Genomic DNA, 23,337 nt, shown 5'->3' on the forward strand with positions numbered 1-23,337 from the left:
TGGATGTATACAAATCTAACCCTATTGAATGGAATCAGAGACGGATCATGTGATAAACAATTTGAAGACAAAGAGAGACCCCCACATGATAATTATACTGCAGGAAGGGCCATTATTCCTCTTGTTTGCTCATGAGGATGCAAGTAAAATTAGAGATCTCCATGTTATTTTTTTTAATGATTTATTACTTTATTATTATTATGTAATCAGTGCTTTGCCTGCATGTACACCTGCAGGCCAGAAGAGGCATTATATCACATTATAGATGGTTGTGAGCCACCATGTGGTTGCTGGGAATTGAACTCAGGACCTCTGGAAGAGCAGTAAGTGCCCTTAACCTCTGACCCATCTCTCTAGCACCCATGTTATTCTTGAAAGGAGTTTATGAAGCCAAGTAAACATGTCTTGCCACAGCCATGCTTGGATGGAAAAGGTATTGTACGACAGTGCCATACTTTCCGCGGACACTGTGATAGAATGGTGTGACAAGAACCTCCTAGTGATTTCTGCCCCCTGCCCTCATACCTTTAGTCATCCTGTGCCCTTGGGTACAGACAGGATCCAGTGACCTATTTCAATGGAATAAGAAGGAAATGGTATGAGATCACCTCTAAGACCCAGTTAGAAAAACCGGAGTTACGTTTTGTTCTTTCTCGCTCTAGATTTTTCTCAGGTTGCCTACTCCCCTGAGGGGAAGATATTACATTGTGAGCTTCACTTTGGAATGGTCCACTCAGCAAAGGCTGCCATGAGGCATGAGGAAATCAAGGCCTTCATCCCAAGAAGCCATGAAGAATCCTGACAATCACCGTACACATAGCTTAGAAGTCGGTCAACCCTGGGTTACATGGGAAACTCTGTAGAAGACCCAAGAAAACCAGGACAGATTCGCAGAAAACAGAAGGAGGGATTTTTGTTGCTAAGCCACTGAAGTTTGGGCGAGTTTGTTACATAGCTACACATGACTACTATATTCAGTTTGCTCTCGATTGACAGAGCAAGCACCCGCTTATGGGATGGTTCATGACTTACAGTACTTAAGGAAAATACAGACCTGTATATTTAGACAAAGAAGGAGGCAAGGTTGAGTGCAAAACTTTCCAGACCATCTTTGTTAGAAAAGCTACGCACTACGCAGAAAGGCCGAGAAGACAGCAGCTGGAAGCCTGGGTCCTGAGCCTATCATCAGTCTGAGACTCCGAGCAGGATGTAGAACGTCTCTGGAATTCAGTTTCCTCATGAAAAAACTGGTAACAGAGCTAGTCTTTAAGAACTGGGATGACGGCTGGGCACAGCGGCGCACGCCTGTAATCCCAGCACTCGAGAATGCAGAGGCAGGCAGATCTCTGGGAGTTTGAGGCCAGCCTGGTCTTACAAAGCTAGTCCAGGACAGCGAAGGTTACACAGAGAAACCTTGTCTCAAACAAAAACAAAAACAAAAACAAAACAAAACAAACAAAAAAACCCCAAACCAAAACAACAAGAACAAAAACAAACAAACAAAAGAACTGAGATGCCATTTTCTGTGACACTATGATTTCAGGAACTTGGAGAAGCCATACGTCCCAAGCCTTCTTCTCATTATCTGGAGACGTCATCGTTAAGGCTTGTTCCTCAGCTTTTCCAGGGACTGTCCTTGAAGCTAATAATCCTGGGGAGAAACTTAGGACACATGGAGATGCAAATTCTACTCCTTTAAGGACGATGTGGAGGTAGACTTCTTCCGCTTCCATCAAGCCACACTGGAGTGGTGACAGCCATGCAGACAACACACTTCGACAGTGTGAGGACTTGCATGATTTCCTCCTGTCTGACAGACTTATTACAGGTCCTCCTCACCACAACGAAGCTTACAGCAACTTCAAGCTCAGCCATAGCTACTGTGTCACTTGGTGGCCATGCCTGCACGGCTGCATGACTTTTTGGCTTCTAGCTTATCACACGACTTGGTTATAACTCAGCTGAGCCTCTTAATGAAAAATGTTGGGGGCATAAATAAATGAATTTTTCTCCAATAATTTGAACACACATAGAAAATCTGGAAGTTGCTTTCTTGATTTTGATTGTTTTCAGAATGAATTTGATTTGGAGTGTGTGTGTGGGGGGGGATATTTAAATGAGCATAATTTGGAAAAAGCATGCATCTGAAAAATGAAAGACGACACAAATTGCAACAGTATTTGTACCGTTTTTATTTGTAAAAATAACCATCTGAATGCATGTCCATCGTATATTACAGGTAAGTACTTCATTGCATTATTACAGCATTCAGTAGTTGCAAAAGTATTAAACTGTGCTTGGGAAGATTCAGACCGGTCCAAAGTCCTTCACTGAACCGAAAGCCATGTTCTTCATTTCCACACTCAGGACATTTACCAGAGTCACTCAACTCTGAACTACATCTTTAAGTACAGACAAAAATCCCACTGAAGTCATTACGTAATAGTTTATGCTGTTACAAATATGTTATACAAAATATAACACTGGCACAAGATGTGTGTCACCGAGCTTTGCAAGGATATATTGCACATGCTGAGCATAGTCCGTAGACGAAACTACTAAACACAAGATACTTGCGTTGGATCTTCAGATCACTGGCGTAGGAAACCCACAGAACTACGTTTTACACGCACGCTCAGATTGTCACTATCTTAAAACACTGTTCCCCTATAATACTGACCTATGGTTTACAGTTCTGTAAGAAAAAAAAGCATTTGAGCACTGCAAAGCCAAACACAATTCCTATAGGAAACTTGAGCGTTTTCATTTCAAAGCAGAGAAAGGGAGAAACGGGAAAGGAGACGCTTGGTACATTCAAAGAATGAAGAACTCACTAGGGTTCTATTGCTCCAAAAACACTCAAGTGAGAAAATACAAAACATTTCACAGAACATTTCCAGGATATACAAATATAAAAAGGCACTCTGACGTCATGTTACAAGACCACAAAGGGATGGGGTCCACACAACCAGCGCAGACACACAGACAAAGCTGCTCTCTAGCATGAACCGTAACTGGTGCAGCAGCTCCATCGGGCATCCTGGTTCCAAAGTGACAACAAGTCAAACGGCTGGTTACTGCCCAAAGTACCAAAGCATACCATGGTGCCCTTTTAGTAGTGATGAATAGAAATCCCCTGAGCTATTATTTACTAGGACTTTAGGCAATTTGGAGATAGTAATGAATTTACCAGAGACGGGCAGACACCAGTGAATAGGGTAAGTGCAATCAAACATGGTCCTTGTGGCTGTGGTTGATATACAATCCAAGGACAATGCATTTAGGTAAAGCATTGAGCAGCTGAGACTACCAAACACATTTTCCCCTTAGAAAGAGATGTTGCAAACATTTATGAGACAACTACAATACAAAGAAGTTACAGTTTCTAAAAGTTCTTTCTTTGAAAAAAAAATTGGTCAGCCAGGCGGTGGTGGTGCACGCCTTTAATCCCAGCACTCGGGAGGCAGAGGCAGGCAGATCGCTGTGAGTTCGAGGCCAGCCTGGTCTACAAAGTGAGTCCAGGACAGCCAAGGCTACACAGAGAAACCCTGTCTCGAAAAACAAACAAACAAAAAAAATTGGTCTTCTTGGAAGAGTGGGGACAAACAGAGCCAGAGAAGGGGAGGGAGACAGAGAAACAGACTGACTGAGAAGAATGGCTCCTTGGTAAGCTTGACTGCCTTGTGTTCCTTTGACCTTCCTCTATCAGAAAGAGCCAGGGAAGGCCAGCACAGCTCCATGAACACAATGGCTCCTGCTAGGTGTCACGGCTTTGCTGAAGTGACGTCCTTGCTCTCTGCCAAGTCACTGGCAATGCAGGTATTTCATTTCCTGCTTTAAATGACGACCCAGCAAGACATCCACTCACTTCGAGCACTCCACACTGCAACTCGAGAGCTCCCTTAGCCTTCAGGGCTCCCTAAAGATAAGGTCACTGCTGCTTGTGGACAGTCTATCTCCTTGTGAAAGATCCACCTGCTCTCAACAGCAACAACAGATGGGGGACTCACTACACCAAGAATGTAAAGACAAAATGTTGCTGGTGTAAAAAAAAAAAGTTGTTTTTTTTTTTTTTTATGAAATCATTATCAGTTTTATAAAAACCACCCAACAAGTTTTGATTTGTGAAGAACCAATGTGAGTTTTAATTATATCAAGGATATTAAAAGAATCAGGGCAAAGTCTCTCTCAGCGTGATGAAGACAGAAGACTACGTTATCTAGGTCTGACCCAGATGCGATAGGACACTGATTTTATAATACTATAAAATATAAACGTCAAAGGGAAAGAGGGAACCAGCTATGAAACATTGAAAGGTATGCCCGCTGCGGCAGCTCTCTTTCCTGAATCTTCGGCAAGTGGAATATAGCGCCCAGGCTCGTGTGTGCTTGTTTTTTAAATTCCTTTTCTTGGCATAGTGCCCATACTTGGCATCATTTTCCATTAAGTTGTCAGGACCATGTGACGATTGTGGTGTCATTTCTGTGGTCTCTGGGACTTTCTTTGGGCTACCATTGTATATATGATCTGCTACATGAGGTCTTATCTCTCAGAAGGGCTCTGATTGGCTACAGAGCAGAGCCAAGCAGTGGGCAAATCCAAGGGTCAGCTGGTAGTAGTGGGTGATGCTGGACTTAACCCCGGAGCTATTGGCTAGCCCAGGGTCAAGGGTGTTTTCCCATCTACTTTGTTATTTTAAATAAGGTACATAGCAACTACAATGAAGGGGGAGGGGGAGAGAGAAACCTAAACAGTGGATATTTTCTCAGCATTTGTTTCATTTCAAATAAATACAAACACATTTACAACAAAGTACACAGACGTATTCTCTAGTTTGAAAACAAAACAGAAAACAAAAACCTGTGGTCAACACATCATCAGTTACAAATGTCAAGCCATCAACTAGAAATCTGTGTCATTAGAAATATAAAATACAATAAAGACCGGTATGCAAAAAAAGATTACATTTTTAACCCCATAGAAAAGTTACTACAGTTCTCATTTGTATTTAGAAAGAAAAAAATGTTTAAAAAAATCTCCCAGTTTAGGCAGAAGCATTTTGGTCCTCACGGATAGCTGGTTGATGAAGTACATATATAAATAGACACACGTGTGTGCCTGTGTGTGCATAATTCTGAAAGTCTCATTCTTCTTTTCGTATAGCCGTTCCAGGTGGTGGAGAACGGGGTCCGTTCGACCTAGAAGCTTTGGCAGAGGGAGCAGACACAGTATTCACAATTCTGATTTAATTACTAAGCAACTGGCGATTGGCTTGCACTTCCACACCAACCAGTTCTGCTTTCTGCTTTCATTTTCTTGGTTCCCTTTTTACAGGTGCATGGTCACTCCTGTGGCCCGAGCTTGGCTGAGTGGCTCTTCTGCTATTCTACCACTGAAGGACAATGCCAGCCATTCTGACAGCCGCCCCCCCACCCAAAGTTAGCATCCTCATTTAAGAGCAAATTCAATAAGCAGTAATTTCCTATGTGACTTGCATATTGTTTCAAGTTTTGGCACGATACAATTTCACCTGAAATGTTATTGGATAAATTTGGGATCTATTACTCCATTGGAAAAAAAAATTCCTCACATGTTTCCTATGGAGAGCCCTGGGCGCTGTTTCATTTTTGTTTAACAACAACAAAAACAACAAAAACCATGATCAATGTTCACATTCATCTGGCAACTTTCACCAAGATCCTGGGAAGAAGTTCTGCGTATTTACATGCTTCCTCCGGAGGAGAGGAGGCGGGGTCAGGTGGACGCCCGGAAGAGATTGATTATAGGCATTATGTCTGAAGATGAACCTTGACCTTTGGCTTCTAATGAGGAAGTAAACATCAGAGTGAGAAGAGGGCCCAGGCATTTCCTCTTCCCTCCCCTCCCAGGGGTCATGAAGGTCACACTGACAGACCTCACAGAACTCACTGATGAGTATGTGGGAAAAAAAGAAATCTTTAGACTGGACATTCATCTCTCTGTTGCATCCTCCACAGAGACAAAGAGTTAAATACTTAAAAATGTTGTCTTACTTAAAATGAGAGGTAGGCTTTCATAGAAGTACCAAAAGAGACCTAAAGAGAACAAAGCAAAACAAAACCCGGGCCCACCTCGTGTGCTTCTGCCTACAGGCTAGTTGCCCTCTTTTGCTTAGACTGACTACATTTCTACTGGCTCTGGAAGCTTGGCCTCAAATACTTGGACACAACATAGACCCGGAATTCAAGCTTGCATCCCTTCCTGAAACACAGGTGATGGAGGAAATGCCTCTACGGTCCGCAGTTAGAATGTTTCCGAATCAGAATCATTTTCATTGCACCCATCCTCGGAGCCCACGTTGTTACTGCACAGACTAGCCCTACTGCCCAGACTGGAGAGGGTCGCTCTGCTCAAATTGTCTTTCCTAAAACAAACGAAGTTGACAGCCGTCATTGTACTGGAAGGAGAAAAAGGCATCATGGTAGCCAGAAGGAGGGCCAGGCAGTCAGCCACGTCTTTGTTAGGAGCGCAAGCCAGGGCCGGGGTATGACCTGGGCGTAAATGCAGACAAGGCAGTGGTTAGTCCTAGAGGTCCAGAGCTGTGCACCATCCACAGTGCATCTCCTGTCCCTCACGAGTGGAGATGCATGTCGAGTTAGATTTCATGCCAGAGAAGAGGAGTTACTTCTCACAAGTCATGCTGGGGGTGAGACTGGAGTGGGACAGGGAGAATGCGACATTTCATGGAGGTTCTGGCTTTCTTTGGAGCTCACATGTCTACAGAAAGCACAATAGTATCCCATGTTAGGCAGATCCCAGCCTTTGTCAGAACTGAAACACATGGCAAGGAAGGGAGGCTGGGGACACAAGCCACAGAAACTAGCGATGGGACATCCAAGAGGGAGTTTCCAGAGAGAGCGCACCATGAGCCACAGACCCTGCAGGGGACTCTTATCCTGAGAGTAGACACTTTCTATGACAAGCGCGTGCGCGCGCGTGTGTGTGTGTATGTGTGTGACTGTATATATACTTCATATAAAGCACACAGCAACTTACTCTTCTAAAAAAGGAAAATCAAAACCATTTGAAAAGGTCAGACATGGGAGTGGTTATGAATAGTTAATACTTTATGACTATTTAAAAGAATGTTAATAGACCTTAAAAATGTCACCTCACCAACTGAAGCCACAAATCTGAACTATCACTGAAGGCACAAATCTGAACTATCACAGATGTGGGACACATGGCTGTTTTGCCATAATTAGATGGTGTGACTCTATCACTCAGACCTGAGGCTCTGGACCCCAACACATGATAAGGAGTGCACACTGTTCTTGAGATGTACTTGGTATCCTCATCGAACTTTTCTCCCGCGGGCTAAAGATCCCCTTGCACAATGAGCAGGGAGCATCCTCAGTCAGGGGAGGCACTGCTCTGATCAAAGTTGGTTGTTGTGTCCTGGCCCTGGACACATGGGCCCTCTCAGCTCTGTCGGCCCCGAAGAGATTATTCATCTTTACAGAGTGAAAACAAAAAGTGTCAGGTGCCTTAACATTCCACTTCTGGAATGGCAGTGACCAGTGAAGGAATTATTAGGGCAGTGTGAAACAGAATACTCTCCAAATGTCCCCCATCAGCGGGCGCAGCTAAACTCTGAGAAAGGCATCCATAGACACAGACTGAGCAGACCCAAGAGCACGGTGACACCCGTTTATTCTAGAATCTCCATTTTGGAGAAAAATCAGTGGGCTTCTTCATGCTAAGCTTAAGGTGAGTAGTGCTGGTCGAAGATAAGGTGGGGAAACAAAGGCGGTAGAGTTAAAAGGACTCGCTGCACTTCCTGGGTGAGCCATGCTGGGGAGAGAGGAGGGCACATGCTAGGATACATGGGGCTGCCAGAACAGATCTAAAGAGTCGGCCAAGACACCGGCATGGCTGCTAACGTCTTAGCACTAGGCATGAGCTGCTAATCCCTTCGTCTGTAATAAGCAGTTAATTGAGTAGGTTCAACATACCAGAATATTTTAACTGGATATCACATTGCAAAAATGACTTGGATTGTAAATATCCTGAATTTCCTCCTTTGCTTCCCGAGGTTGAGAGGCATTGTGGGAACAATGGTCCTTTAGTAGGATAGTAGCACTCGTTAGTTTTTATAATGTTGTAGGAAGTAGAGAAGAAGGCTTCTGATAAAAGTAGCTCATTTAGGGAAGGCAAGCCATAAAGGGCAAGAGAAACGTCTAGCCTAGACCTTAGTTAAAATGTTTTATTCATGTTTGCCAGCTTTCCATATGAAAGATGTGAGTCCTGATACATACTTTACAAAACAAAAACAAAAACAAAAACAAAACAAAACAAAAAACCAAAAAAAACCTTTTGATCTCAGAATGAACTAAAATGCAAAGATACGTCGTCACTGAGCCCTGGAGTATACAACCAATGACGTGTGTACCTCTCACGCCTTGGTGTATGCAGTTGAATTTCCCAAGGCCAAGCTGAAAGGTTCTTTTTGGTATGCCTGAAAGTTTTTGGCTGAAATATGCTCAGCTGGTGATGCTACATGCAGCATAGACAGCAATGGCGGGCTAAGGTAGACGTATTGTACAGAGAGACAGACAGGACATATTCCCCACGCCCGATTTCTTACACAAGGGAAAGAAACCTGATCCTGGATCTTAAGCAACTACTATCTCTCTCGTTGTCCTCTGGCTTCAACCAACACAACCTGCAGTGACATTTCATTTTTCCTACTTACCATTTTCATCTACAGCAAGCACGCAGGCTCCTTTGGCCAGCAACTCCTCAACTACCACCTTCAAGCCATTGCGGGCGGCAATGTGCAGGGGTCTGAAAGACAACACTGACCGTCAGCCATGATAGCGTGTCTGTGTGAGGGGTATAGCTGGGGCCTTCTAAAGGTCTGCATTCTAAGCCTGGTGGAGGGGTGGGGGGTTGGTGGGTCCTGTAAGCATGGGGCCCAGTGAGAACGTTCAGGTCTGTGGAGCGTGCCTTCGAAGGCACTGTAAGGCCCTAGTCCTTTCTACTTTCCTTTTTGTCCCACGAGAGAATAGTTATGGGTTCCTTGTCAAAATGTGCTGCCTCCTACAAAGTAAAGGGGCCAAAGAGTCATGAACTGAAATGCACAGAACCATGAGCAAAGAACTAGTCTCTCTGCTTTACAATTCTTTTGGGCATCTGATATAAAGGAAAACTACCAGTGGGGGGGAAAAATGTGACATTTTGGTTAACTCATGTCACTAAAAGGAAGATGTACTTAAGAATCTACAAATAGTACATGGTTATTTTTTGCTGTTACAAAGAGACATGTTGACCATATCTTTTCTAGGTATTATTGATCCAGCTATTCTTATGTGTTTGGCCCAGATCTCACTGCAAGTGTTATAATCTACATCTTAAACAGCGTTGGTGATAGTTGAAACTCTGCTGTGTTCTGTAAAAGGCCCTTGACTGGCTACCTTGATTCCCCGTTTTACACGGTGCATCCAGATGAGTGGTATTAATACCTTTAGATCTTTTTATTATTACATGTTCACAGATATCTCACTGGGTTTTATCTGTGCTGAATCCTTTACCAATCTTAAATAAATAAATAAATAAATAAATAAACCCTAATATTCTTTGCCTTTAAAAACAAATGCATAAGCAATTTCCCCAAATGGAAAACGAAGCAGCTTTTCGAACCTTCACACCGAGGGTTACACTGAATTACATTAAAATATAATTACTACAAATAGCTTAGAAACTGTTCAGATGTATTCTGGGAACTAGATTTATAAACCTGACGCTTCCCAGTCAGACTCCATAATGCTAATACATAATACAAACAGTTTCCCCAAATATGTGTCAGTTCATAAGCCCAGAAGATCTTTCGGAGAGCTCACTAAATTTATAATGAAGCAGAAAAACACAAGTAGAAGAGCTTACAAACCCCATGAGCTACATCCAAACAGAGTTCTACCTAAAATCGTGTATCTCTAGTTAACGTTGCAGGTATGAGCAAATGAACTTCATGAAGGTGAAGGCAGGCCAGCACCCATCACTTTCCGCTCCTCAGAGCTGGACTAGTATGTGACAGGTGCTTATACGCACTGGATAAATGCCATGGCTCTGGCCCCACCCCAAAGGAGACATCTTTATCACCCCCTCACCCACAGACCAAGGCTCAGGAAACATCTCAGGGGAAGGCAGTTAGAAACGTAAAAGCCAGGTGATGCGGAGGAGAGCTGTCTTTTGGACGTGACCCAGCCATCGCACGCAGCAAGTCACAGTAAGCTGTGCGTGAGACCGGCACAAGATCAGTCCAGGCAAAAATCTCAGCATGGATAGCATAGACGATCTCTAGGCTAGGCCCCACCCCTTACTGAGGAGCTATTTGTAGTGGGTAGTTGGGGTTACCAGCGGGTGCGGGGAGAGTCGTTCTTTTTGGCAGATATAGCCACTGGTAGGCCTCCGGTGCTCCAGAGGATGACCCACAAACATGCACAACATCAGACTTAATGTATTAATTGAAAGAAGAAAAAAAAAAAAGCATGCAGTTGGGAAGGCACATGCTAAGGGGATCTTGGAGGAGTTGGAGGAGGAAAATGGTGATGGAGATGGACACATTTCATTTCAAACATGTAAGAAGCTCCCAAAGAACAAATCAAGATAACATCCTGCGACTCTGGGATCAAGTCAAGCTACAGTTGTCACACTCACGTCTGCAGGGCACTGTTTTTCGCGTTAATAAGGCTCTCATCTTGTATCTTGTCAAGTATTAACAAGGCACATTTCTCATGGCCCTAAAAACAAAGAGCAAGAAACATGAGACAGACATGGAAAACTTCCTGAGTGCTTACTTGATTGTACTTTCAAGTGCCAGCTTGCTCTGCCTGAAAACACTCAGGGCTATTTTTTAAATCATTCCTTTTCTAAAAAGTAAATGGGCCCACAATACCCATAAGTTTCTACACAGGGCCTATTAGCACTTGTTTAACATGTGGCTAACCTAAAATGTTCATACGTGATGTGAGTATTTCCAAGATAATTTTTATAATTAATGTCCAGAGAGTGAAAGCAGATGGGATGGAGGGCAGAGCCAGCAGCATCCTTTAAGTCCTTCAAGCATGGCTTTTAAAACATACTCCATGTTCCTCCTCCTCCGAGCCTTCAATTACCACTCCAGTGATCCATCTCTCCTGGAGTTACCATGACACCCAAGATCTGTATCACCTGTCTTCATTGCTGCTTCATACTCTGGAGAAACCCTGTTTCCGGTGTGTGTGTGTGTGTGTGTGTGTGCGCGTGCGTGTGCGTGTGCGCGCGCGCATCTCTTAACCAATAGAGATATCTTCAGATCTTATAACAATAGATGTTTGATAATTAAAATATCAATTATTAAGACCACTGTCATCAGAATCATCTCAGTGTTAGAAAGGTTGACACACACAGACAGTAAAATTCTGTCTAAAAAAAAAAAAGAGAGAAAGAAAATCCTATGTCAAATTAGACTTAATAAAAAACATGAAATTTTTGGTTTTTTGAAATAGGCTTTTATTATGCCGTCCAGGCTAGCTTTGAACCCTTGACTCTCCCACCTCCACCTCTAGAGTGCTGGGATTAGAGGTACACATCGCCAAACCTGGCTAGAATCTGTATATTTGAATTTGAGAATGTGACAGTCTCAAGTGATTCCTTTCCATAAATACGTCTGAAAAGCACGTAGTTCCCTCCACTAACACACTGTGCTTTGACATAACCTTCCAGATTCTGAGCACTTCTGCTGTTTCCATGTTCTTCTCAGAGCATGAACAATGCTCTGACAAGACAACGACAGGAATGGCTGAAGCTGGGCGGTGGTGGCACATGCTTTAAATCCCAGCACTTGCGAGGCAGAGGCAGGTGGATTTCTGAGTTCGAGGGCAGCCTGGTCTACAGAGTGAGTTTTAGGACAGCCAGGGCTACACAGAGAAACCGTGTCTTAAAAAAACAAACAAACAAACAAAACCAAAACCCAAACAACCAAACAATAACAACAAAAATCCCCCAAAACATGAAGAATGGCTGAGATTTCTGATACCACTGGTGTCGACTGGCATTATTATATGATGCACTTTATAAAAAAAAAAATTCACACACACAGGCATTTGTATGTATCTTTTATGGAAGAAAAAAATGTACACTTTTTGCATTTTTGATACATGCGTGAAAAAAGTGACAACGCATGTGGATATTGCTTTATAGTTCCATGACTTCGGGCTTTAAAAAAAAAATCACAGTGTCTTCAAATGAAAGTCAATGGAAAGCGTTTGGAGTGTAGAAGCCATATATAGCTGATGCCTTAGCCTATTGTGTGGTACCAAGACTCGATACCACAACCAGGGAAATAGATACAGTGGCAGCATCGAGACAGGTGGGATGTGGTAAGGTTGCAAGTGGTAAGTGCATGAGCCATGTCTCCGTGACTCACTCTGATGAGGAGGGCATATCTACCAACCCAGAGCCCCGCCCTCTAGTTTTCCCCCTTCACTTTCGTGGACAGTTGCCAGAATCCTGAGAAATGGCCATCTAACTAAAACCCATGGTACGTAAGTCCCAGAAGGGCAGAGGGCCTGTGGCGTCATTATGACTGCAACAGTAAGCCTCAGTGTTTGGAACCCACAACATACTTTCCTGATAGCCAGGTGTAAGGGAGTATTCAAGTCCTTATCCTTCACAGACAGGTCAGCCTGGGCGCAGTTCACTAAAATATCTGTAGACAAAGCCATGAGAGAGTTACTTAGACTGCTACCCTGCAACCACGTGTCCCAGTGAGGCCACACAGTAACACGAGTTAACACAGCTCACAGCTATATTTAATGGTTGCAAAGAAGGAATGTGGCTTATTGCCATATTTGCTCCATCCAAACTGGGAGCTGGGTGGGCTAGTTCCAACCATCTGCAGACTTCCACTATTTCACCACTGCTCAGCCTTCAGCTGAAACCCAAGCACAGGGTCATCAATTTCCAGACAAGATGACTCTGCTCTTGTATTTTGTTTCTAAATGCTGACAAATTTTCACTCGAGTGTTAGCTTATTTTGAGGCAGCCCTCCAGCGACACGGCTACAAAGAGCTACAGATGACCGAGCACATGGGTGACTTCAGTAAGACTGGCCCCTTTCAGACGTCCATGCTAGAACTGTGCTGGCTCCACTGCTTGATGCTGTGCCAAGTTTTAGGCTGGCATGGAGTGCAAAGCCCACAGCCTAAGTACGCACCTACAGCACTGGCCTGCCCGTTCTCCGCAGCCATCATCAGCGCTGTCTTCCCTGAATTGTCCACAGCATTCACCTGAGCATTGTGCCTCAGAAGCAGCTGCACGCACTCCGCATGATCACCAAAGGCTGCCGCGTGCAGGGTTGTCCTGAAGGTTTCAAACATATATGAGTTTAATTGCCTTTAAGCTGGGTCTGCAGAGATGACCAAGGACCACTTGTAAGGTGTTTTTCTAAAGATTTAAAGCTTTGGGGCTGACAGAGCTAATGACCAAATCCTTTCTAAGAATCCCTCAAGATGGTTACTGAGGTATCACCTACATGATGTACCCCTTAGATTTTGGCGGGAAGGCTTATGCAATGACCCTGATACAGAAATCAGCATCTTTCTGGCCTTTACATTTTGAGTTCTCTCTCACCTATGAGACACATGCTTTCAGCATTAAGGGTTCATTTGTAGGTAATTGGTTGGTTAAGTAGAAGCCTTAAAAGCCTCCATTATCTAATGCAGATGGCAGGGCTCCTGGGGAGGGCAGCCCGACATTAGTCACCAAATGGAAAAAGCATTAGCCTTGATGAAGTAACTCATTCCTAGGACTCCATGTCCCGCCTACACTCGGCCATGAGTGTTCACTGTACCACTTCTTAAAATAGCAGAACAGTGAAAGCAGCATGAATATTCTAAAGAAGTCAGGCTAAGCAATATGCTATGCATTCATTCAGTGAAATAATACGCAGCTTCAAAAGGCAAGGCAAATCTTTATATTTGGTATGGTAAGATCTCCAGGGTATATATACTAAAAGCAGAACATGGTTCTATGAAGTCCACTTGCAAAGAAATACTCCTTATGTATATTCAATGTCTATTTTGTAGATGTGTATAAAAAAGGTTTAAGCGAATGCAAATGCTGGGAAGAACAGTGTGTGAATTGGTGCTTTCTTGCTTTCCATGAGGCAGAGGCTTGAGATTCTGGACCAAGAAGGACAATTTCTAAAAGTCTACATCCTTTATAATATTTGATTTAAAAACACATTATGCATTACTTCCTCAATTAAAAAAAAAAGCTTTTCTTTTGGTCACGCACTGTCCATGTCCATGATTCTAGCACTCAGGAGTCATGGAGATTATGAGTTTAAGGCTAGCCTGGGCTTCGTAACTAGTTCAAGGCCAGCCTGAGCTACAGAGCAAGACTCTGTCTCTAAACACTAAGGTCTGGAGATATAGCTTAGAGGTGTTTTTGGTTTGTCTAAGGCCCTGGATTCAATTCTTAGCACTATCAAAAGTAAGTGTATATAATAATAAAAGCAAATGGTTTTCTATCCTACAACAAAGGCAGAGACTCAAGCCCATAAACATGACGCCTTTGCATCACTCACCTGCCTTTGTCATCCCTACAAGTGACGATGCTGGAATCTATGGCCCCCAGTAGCAATGATGCACAGTTCTCATGACCATTTATTCTAAAATGAAAGTAGATTTTAGTATTAAAAAAAACTCATTAAAATTATTTATTCCTTCGCACCTCACCTTTATATGCAGTCCATGTTTAACAAGTTGATATATATTTTAAAATCTGATTTTAATATTAGTGGCATACTATAGTAGTGTAGTCTGAAACCTCCCACTGCTTCCGTTAAGGACCTCTGCATTTGTAAGAGCTCCTGGAATACCACTCACACAAGGTCCCATATAGGTGATGGCCAGACATCAAAACGGAGAAGACACGGATCCTCACACGTGAAATCACCTTGGTTGGTATTTTAAAGATTTGTTCATTTTTATTTTATGTGTATCAGTGTTTTTCCCTGCATGTATGTACAAGCACTGCATGTGTACCTAGTGCCCAAGGATAACAGAAGAGGGCACTAGATCCTGTGAGACTGCTACAGATGGCTGTTAGCCACCATCTGGGTGCTGGGAGCCACATGTGGGTCTCCTGCAAGGGCAGCAAGTACGCTTAATCACAGATCCATCCTCCAGCCCCTAAAGCCATCTTGGTTCGTTCTCATCTATGCTTTCTTTACTGACCTGATCTCATGTCTCTAGTTCCTTTCCAGTCAAATGACCCAGCTTGGTAGCTTCCTGTGGAAGCTCAAAAAATGACCTGAAGAGAAAGGACTTTTAAGTCCTGCACCCCAGGTTGACTCAGAACTCTGACTTAAGGTCACTGTAGTCTCTGAATAACATTTCTCTCTGTGGATTAGCAATAACAATTAAATTTGAAAAGGAGGAGGAAGAAGAAGAGGAAGAGGAGGAAGAGGAGGAAGAGGAGGAAGAGGAGAAGAAAGAGGAGGAGGAGGAGAAGGAGGGTGGGGAAGAGACACAAGACAAGGATGAGGAATTATATGAAAAGTTTTTCTGGTAGAAAATGTCTAACCAGCTATTGATATTATTAGTATCAACCTTGCCTTATTCTTCAGAGTTTGCCAGGCAATGGGGGCTACCACAGAAGCTTTCTTCACATCTATGAACCATGCCTCCCAGGCCACCACCTTCAGTTTCCCCATGTACATGTGAGCCACCTTGGAGCTGTGGCTTCTGGGAAATCATTGACATGAGAACCCATGCATTACTAGCGGACCTGTTTGTCTTTAGCAGCAGAGTAGACTATATTAATCTTATCTGCAAACTAAGTGCTTTTTCCATTCACAAAAGGTACTTTTTTTCTACACACAGCTAAAGGAACAGAAGCAGCACCATTGCTTTCCAGAATTTCTACTTACATTGCACAGTGCAGTGGAGTGAAGGGATTACCAATAAATTTTCGAAAACATTTTTGCTCCAAAAGTACTTCTATGCAGTTTTCATTACCTGCAAAGAATTAAAAAAAAAAAAAGCAAAAAACAAATTAGAGCTCCCAAGAAAGAGATTTTGCTCAACATAGTCTTCTGGTTTTGATTTTTGTTTTCAATTTCCCATTAAGTGTTGAGTTCTAGCCTATGAATTTTCCTGAACTGGCTGAATGCTTGTTCTCTGTGGAATAAAATTAACAAAATGCTAAAAATGTTATTAACTATGCTCACAGGTGTTCTGAGATATAATGAACAAATCAAGCAGTGCAGGCCACATGGCCTGGTGGAGGGAGATAAAGAAGCCACCTCATTTGCAAGCAGGATAGATTCTGGTCACCCTCAGCATGTCTCGGTCTCCCCATGTTCACTTCCACGCACACAAATAGCTTACCTTAGCATTATGTACCCAAGTGAAGGGGGCACGTAGAAAACAACAGAACAGGCTCTGGACATAAACTCCCATGGCCATGTTTTCAGTGGCCTCTGGCCACAGTAGGCACCCAGTGAGTATTTTTTTTTTTTTAAGTTCATGAGTAAACATGAGGCATTATGGTGAACAGCAATGACAAGAGACTTTAAAACCCTGGCTGCCATTGTCTTAACTAGGGTTTCTAATGCCATGGTAAAGCACCATGACTGAAAGCATCTTGGGGAAGAGAGGGTTAACTTCATCTTATAGCTTGCCCAGGGAAGCCAGGACAGAAACAGCAGGAGAGGCCCTGGAGAATGCTGCTTCCTGGCTTGTTCCTCATGGCTTGCTCAGCCCCGCTTTCTTGTAGTGCCCAGGATGACCAGCCCAGGGGTGTCACTGCCCCCGTGGTGAGTTAGGCCCTCCCACAGCTACCATAGGCTTGCCCAATTGGCTGAAGGCACTTTCTTCATTGAGGGCCTCTCTTCTGAAACGACTCCGTTTGTGTTAGGCTGACATAAAACCAGCCAGCATGGCCCATTTTATTTGTACATGACCTGAGACAACTTATGTGCAGCTCTTTAAACCTCAGCTTCCTACACATAGTCACAGTTGGCCCATGCCACAAGATGATGGGCCTTTGTAAAGGACTCAGCATGCGTTGGGACATGCTGTACAATTCTAGGGCAGGAAAGCACAGCTAGTTGGCTTCATCACAGATCACTAACTAATAACCTCTTCTTGATGGACCTCAGGGATAATTTAGTCAAAGCTCCCATGTGGGTAGCTTGAAATAGTAAAGTACAAACAAAGCCTTTCTTGTAACTAAAGAGATGTGTGATGGGCTTTTAGAAGGGCATATAAAGCACACGACACCCTAGCAAGTAAGTGGTATCACTTAGCTCTCTGTTTGCCTCCATCACTCCATGACCATGGACATCTTAGCCTGCATGGTCCATTTCTCAGCGTGAGACTGAGCCTGTGCAGGGAACGGGAGAGTGACACACTCCTTCAACATTTCACACCGCCCAGCGAAGGGCACTGTGGTAGCGTGGACCTCAGATCTGGAGGGGGCTGCTTCACAATCCCGGAAGCGTGGGTGCTTGGTAATGTCTGCTCTCCTGTGCTTGCACCCCGGAAAGGCTCATCAGTAGAAAGTCAGCCCCAGCACCAGGGAGAGGATGTGGTCTCGGACGGGCTTGTGTCTGCCCTCATGTTCAGCCCTCTTCAGAACCCGTCCTTTCCTGTTGTTAATTCTCCCTTGCCAGAGAGAGCTCACAAGTTGTAGGTTTATAAAAATTTATTTTAGGTTAAACAAACAAACAAACAAACAACACTTACAGTTGACCAATGGTAGAAGAGGGGGAAAAAAACCACCTTAAAATTAAGGTAGAACCAACAAAGGAAAAGACTAATGAAAACACACACAGGTTTAAGTCATGTAATTAAAGCACAGAAACCCTTCCCAGAAGTAATCATCACAATTTCTAAATTAAAATACCTAATGGAACTGAATGCAAGTGCAGAGCCACAGAAGTAAAGTAAGGAATGGTTATAGAAGAGATCCGTCACCTCAGCGCGAGGGTGTGAGAGTTTCTTACGAAGGCTGGCTACGGAGACACCATAAAACAGATCCAACCCCAAAGTGGCTGGATGGGAAAGGGCACGCAAGACAAGGAACCAAAACACCCCAATACACAGAGCAGAAGACTCACACGGCTAAGGCACCAGGCTTACAGATGCACGAGAACACGTAAGCCGCTCAGCCAGAGAAAGCAAGCATGGATGAAAACAGTAGCCAATAAATATGGCATCAGGTTGGGAGGCACAAACATAAAAAAAAAAAAAAAAGTGCGACAGAGGGGAGGACATCCTATTGGGAGTCTAGGTGAGAGAAGCATGGGAGAATGGGGAAATAGAAGAATCCAGAGGGTCCTAGAAACCTACAAGAAGAACATTATGATGGGCAGATCTGGGCCCAGGGTTCCTGCTCAAACTGTGGCACCAGCCAAGAACAATACAGGCAGTAAATTTTGAACCCCTACCCAGATCTAGCCAATGGACAGGACATTCTTCACGGCTGAGTGGAGAGTGGGGTATGACTTTCACACAAACTCTGGTGCCCTATATTTGACCACATCCCCTGGATGGGGAGACCTGGTGGCACTCAGAGGAAGGATAGCAGGCTACCAAGAAGAGACATGATACCCTATGAGCATATACAGGGGGAGGAGGTCCCTCTCAGTCACAGTCATAGGGGAGGGGAGTAAGGGGAAAATGGGAGGGAGGGAGGAATGGGAGGATAAAAGGGATGGGATAACCATTGAGATGTAGCTTGAATAAATTAATAAAAGATATTTTTAAAAACACAAAAAACTGCATGAATGAACTGAGAACTATCAGTATTCTCATTCTAAAGCTGGCAAATTTCTATTCAAATATTCCTGCTCTGAAGTTCCACTTGCAAATAAAAATAACCTACTTCCAACTTAAAAAAAAAACAAACATGCTTTTACTCTGGGAGTTGCCAAAAATAAAAAGAACTAGAACACTCTGGGCTGACAAAGTTGTAGGAAAAATACTTTTATCATATTATGGCAGGGTTCTGTGTAAAATATTATTCCTTACGTAAAGACATGCTTTTTATTTAAAAAATTCACTTCTGGATATAATGAGTTTTTCATGTTATAGTATGAACACACTTACTGCCACAGTGCTTGTGACAGGAAAGAAACCCCGAAGTTAAACTCAATGTCCCTCAAAATGGGATCTAGCCGAATAAACACTAAGTTCTGAGGAGTATGAATGAGTCTGTGTGCCTGTGTGCGTACGTGTGTGCTGGCTATTAGTATATCACTATTAAGACTATTTATTGACACATACAGTGTCTAAAGATAGCCTGTAGTATGATTTTAAGGAAACACTAACAGGAAGCAAGCTATGGATGAGACTTGTCATATAATTCCACTTGAAGTAGGTGTATATTTTTAAGTTTATAATCTCAGAGGAAAAATTATGAGATATACATACAAAATCATATCAGAAAAGTGGGTTTGGAAATAAAAAATGTTAGCTTGCTTTCTTTAGTTTTGTGACAGAGTTTCATGTAGCTCAGACTGACCTTGAAGCTGCCAGATGGATGGAGGTGGCTTTGAATTTCTCATTCTGCCGCCTCTACCTGCTACGTGCTGGGGCTAAAGCTTTGTTACCAGACCTAAGTGTTTTGATGCAGTGCTGGGAAGCGAACCAAAGGCTCTATGCGTGCTAGGCAAGCACTCCTCAAGCCTTACCCTCAGCCCCTTTCAATATTTACAAATTGGTACAATTAGCACTCCTTTTCTCCAAATAACTGAAAATAAAAAATTAAATATTCCAAGTAGAAAATGCATCAAAGTAAATGTGGGATATGAATATTAAAATAAGAAACACCAAAAAAAAAAAAAAAAAAAAAAAGTAAAAAGAAAAAACACCAAGCTGGGTGTGGTGGCACATGCCTTTAATCCCAGCACTCGGGAGGCAGAAGCAGGCAGATCACTGTGAGTTCAAGGCCAGCCTGGTCTACAAAGTGAGTCCAGGACAGCAAAGGCTACACAGAGAAAGGCTGTCTTAAAAGAAAAAAGAAACACCAAGATATAAACTATGCTTCCACTAGTGTTTCCTTGTGACAGGAACTATACTGTACAGGTTGTTCTGTTTCTACCTTTTTGTTTTAATACTTCATGTGATTCCTGGTTATCTGATACAGATCAGGAAGTCATATTACAATTGCTAAGTGCATTGGTGATACTGACGAGGAGCTACAAGTCACAGAAAGAGGGAAGTAAACTTTTACTCAGCAAGTCGTCATGGCAGCCACAGGGGTTCGGGGGGTGGGGTTGGGGGGAGGCCAGGCACATGCCTGGAGTACACAGACACTGGAAACCACAGGGCACAGCAATGTCCTCACCTCCACTGAGGTCACAGGGGGGGCGAGGTCAGAAAGCCCAGTGCAGTCACTCAGAGGACAGGCAACTCACCGTTGTAGCAAGCCCAGTGCAATGGTGTGTAGCCCTGGTTGTCTCTGAGGCAGCAGTCCTCTTCAGAGAGAGCAACCTGGAGCAGCTCGCTCAGCCATGTGGCGTGGCCCCGCGCTGCTGCGTAGTGCAAGGGTGTCCTCCCTCTGGCATCTTTACAGAGGATTGACGCTTCTTGCTCCAGCAGCATTTGCACACATTCCTCGTGTCCCGTCATAATCTGGTGCGTGGCAATTGAAACGTAAAACAGACCTCAGTTGGCTAGGGATAACACCATTGAGGCTGGCAGCCCTGGCCTAAGAGGAGCTGACAGCTCTGCTGTTGGGCAGCAGGAAGCACAGCAACCCTAGCAAAGTCCCTACAGAGAAGCCCCGGAGAAGCATTTTGGAACAATCCATCCAAATATAACCTCAGAAGGTGTATAATGCATTAGAAAACACCCGCTTCAGCATCAAGGAGGATTATATTAAAAACCCTGGCTGTCCTCGTCCTCTCTCTGACTCACTTTATTCACCTGGGAATGGGCGGAGAAGCAGTGGCCTCACAGGCGACAACACAATCACATGCTGCAGCGGGGACAGGGGTGTATTCTGGCAGTGTCACACAGTGTCCGTACACAAGGCTGGAAAGCACAGCCTCTTCCACGCTTAGGTGGCGCTGCGGCAGCAGAGCCTGTCGATCTTAAGCTAACATGCATGTTTCTGCTGGACACTGTGGGGGTCACAAACACTGTGGCAAGTGTTTGTGTATGTAAACAGCAAAGGTACAGTAAATGGTCTACTGAAAAAAAAAAGGATTTTTTTTTTAAACCTTTGTCCATTTAGCTTATTTTTGTTTAAAAAAAAAAAATCAGCAGATGTGCACAAAAGACTCGGCCACAGGAGGCATACACCACCCTCAATTTTCACAAAGAGCAACGGAAATAGTATGGCTGCTCAAAATCAGGTGATAACTGAATTCATCTTGGTACCTACACACAAGGGCACATTAGAAATGCTATGCAGAAAAGTCTTTAATAGCATGGAGAATGGTCCTTTATACATATTAAGAGGAAAAAAGACTATAGTGTGTGCACATTTCTCTCTCTCTCTCTCTCTTTCTCTGTGCGTGTGTGTGTGTGTGTGTGTGTGTGTGTGTGTGTGTGTGTGTGTGTGTATGTGTGTGCATTTTGCAAATCTTCTGTGCTATGCGTTTTGTAATCAGAAAGGAGAGCGGTCCCTCCAACGGTAGGTATTCATGTGTCTATTTTCACAGTCTGACACAAACTCTTCTGGGCGAGGACCTAATTGTAGCTTTTGTTATCATATCATTGTGTAAGATTCTGTAATTTCGTTTTGACTGTGAAGCTAACTGACTATATTATGAAGCAAATCTTCCCCCCCGCCCCTAAAACCTCACATAGGGAAAAACAAAGCAAGCTCACTGAAAAAGGCACCTGGCTGAGGCTGAGAAAAGATGTACATACCCCTCTATGTAAAGCCGTGCATCCCACAATGTCAACGGCATCTACATTCGCTTCCTTTTCAAGTAACAATGAAACAGCGTCGATGTGTCCGTATGCTACTGCAAGCATCAGTGGGGTCCTAGGGAGAGAGAAAAGCAGGCATGTCGGGGTAAGCAAGCCCTTCATACTTCCCGCTTCCCAATTATGTCTGCCAGATACGTGGAGAGGGTGGGTGACTGGCCGGGCCGTAAACCGTCTCTGTCATCTTAGTTTTGGAAGCTGCTTGCCTGCACTTCTTACTTAAGTAATAATTTTATTCCCTCTCAAGTCTCTGATGGGGTTGAAGACTCGATGTTGTAGCTTCACGGTTAGGCTTAAGTTGTTTAGGATTTAAGAAAATGTTTTAAGGTCTAGAAGGTTTTTTTTTTTTAAGTTGATAAATAGAAGATATGACAGAGAATGATTTAGGCACAAAACTTTAGACTCACCTAGACAGGATAGACAGTATTTTCTTCAAGGTTGCCAAAGGCAAATAAGCTCAAGATTTGAATGTAACTTTTATATATGGCTTTCCTGCTTGCTTCATAACCGTTCTTTCTGTATGTAGCTTATTATAAATAAAGCCCATATGCATTTAAAATAAAAGGAGATTTAAAAAAATTTACTTCCAGTGAGAGGAGAGTTCTCTCTGTATTCTTAATAATTGCCCAGTATTTTCTATGTTCTAGTTCATGTATAACAAGAGACCCATTTGTCCTCAAGGGCCACACGGAATGGCGGCATAACACACAGGAACAGGGCAGGGAGGGTCTCATCTCACATTCATTCTACTGTTTTCAAAACCGTGTGGCAATCAGTGTGTGCTCGCTGGGGCATGTGCGCATGCAGAAGAGCCTCCCGCCTCTGTCACGGCAGCTCTCCTTTCATAGCAATCTCTGCTGGTCTCTGCTCAAGACTTGCCTGCATGGGTAGAGCTTCCTGGCTTTGAAGGTAAGTCTGACTAGTGAGGAAGAAAGCCCGGGGCCCTGCTCTGACTGTCACCAAGTTCATGCACCTAGGGACATAACTAGAGCCTTTTCTGTCTGCACTTCCTGTTTGTAAGAAAAGCCTGGGTGAAGAATAGGCCACCAGATAGAAACTGAAAACAAACTCAGGAGAAGATAAAATCTGAAGTGTATTTTTTTTTTTCACAAAAGACAAACTCTTGAGGTTTGCCTTTTTGCCATTATTAAAAAGTGGGAGCGTGATAGCTTTTGAAGTCAAAGATAGGTAGAAACAGGAAATATTAAGTCCAGGAAACAAACAAACAAACAAACAAACAAAAAAGGTGCTCGCTGTCATTAAGAGATACACATACTGAGTGCTTCACTAAGCACGTGTGCTGGTGGTGACGCCTCATTGTTCAAGGCTCCTCATGCAGGAGTTTCACAGAGATGAACTCCCA

At 43.5% G+C, this 23,337-nt stretch overlaps 1 protein-coding gene across 3 annotated transcripts in view; it reads right to left on the reverse strand.

Annotated features, from left to right (window-relative positions):
- Window positions 1-2,172: 2,172 nt before the first annotated feature.
- Window positions 2,173-23,337, reverse strand: part of ANKRD44 (ankyrin repeat domain 44) — a 295,573-nt gene continuing 274,408 nt past the window's right edge. For all 3 annotated transcript variants that reach the window (XM_084779451.1, XM_084779452.1, XM_084779453.1), the window contains 9 exons: window positions 21,915-22,032; window positions 20,453-20,669; window positions 15,959-16,046; window positions 14,612-14,695; window positions 13,238-13,383; window positions 12,648-12,730; window positions 10,699-10,781; window positions 8,735-8,826; window positions 2,173-6,530 (listed from right to left, as the gene is read on the reverse strand). In XM_084779451.1, the coding sequence (XP_084635577.1) occupies window positions 6,283-6,530; window positions 8,735-8,826; window positions 10,699-10,781; window positions 12,648-12,730; window positions 13,238-13,383; window positions 14,612-14,695; window positions 15,959-16,046; window positions 20,453-20,669; window positions 21,915-22,032 (1,159 nt within the window). In that variant the 3' untranslated portion in view covers window positions 2,173-6,282. The remainder of the gene's footprint in view (window positions 6,531-8,734; window positions 8,827-10,698; window positions 10,782-12,647; window positions 12,731-13,237; window positions 13,384-14,611; window positions 14,696-15,958; window positions 16,047-20,452; window positions 20,670-21,914; window positions 22,033-23,337) is intronic.

Source organism: Acomys minous (genome assembly GCF_964271855.1).
Source record: "Acomys minous genome assembly, chromosome: 4".
Classification (NCBI taxonomy): Eukaryota; Metazoa; Chordata; class Mammalia; order Rodentia; family Muridae; genus Acomys; species Acomys minous.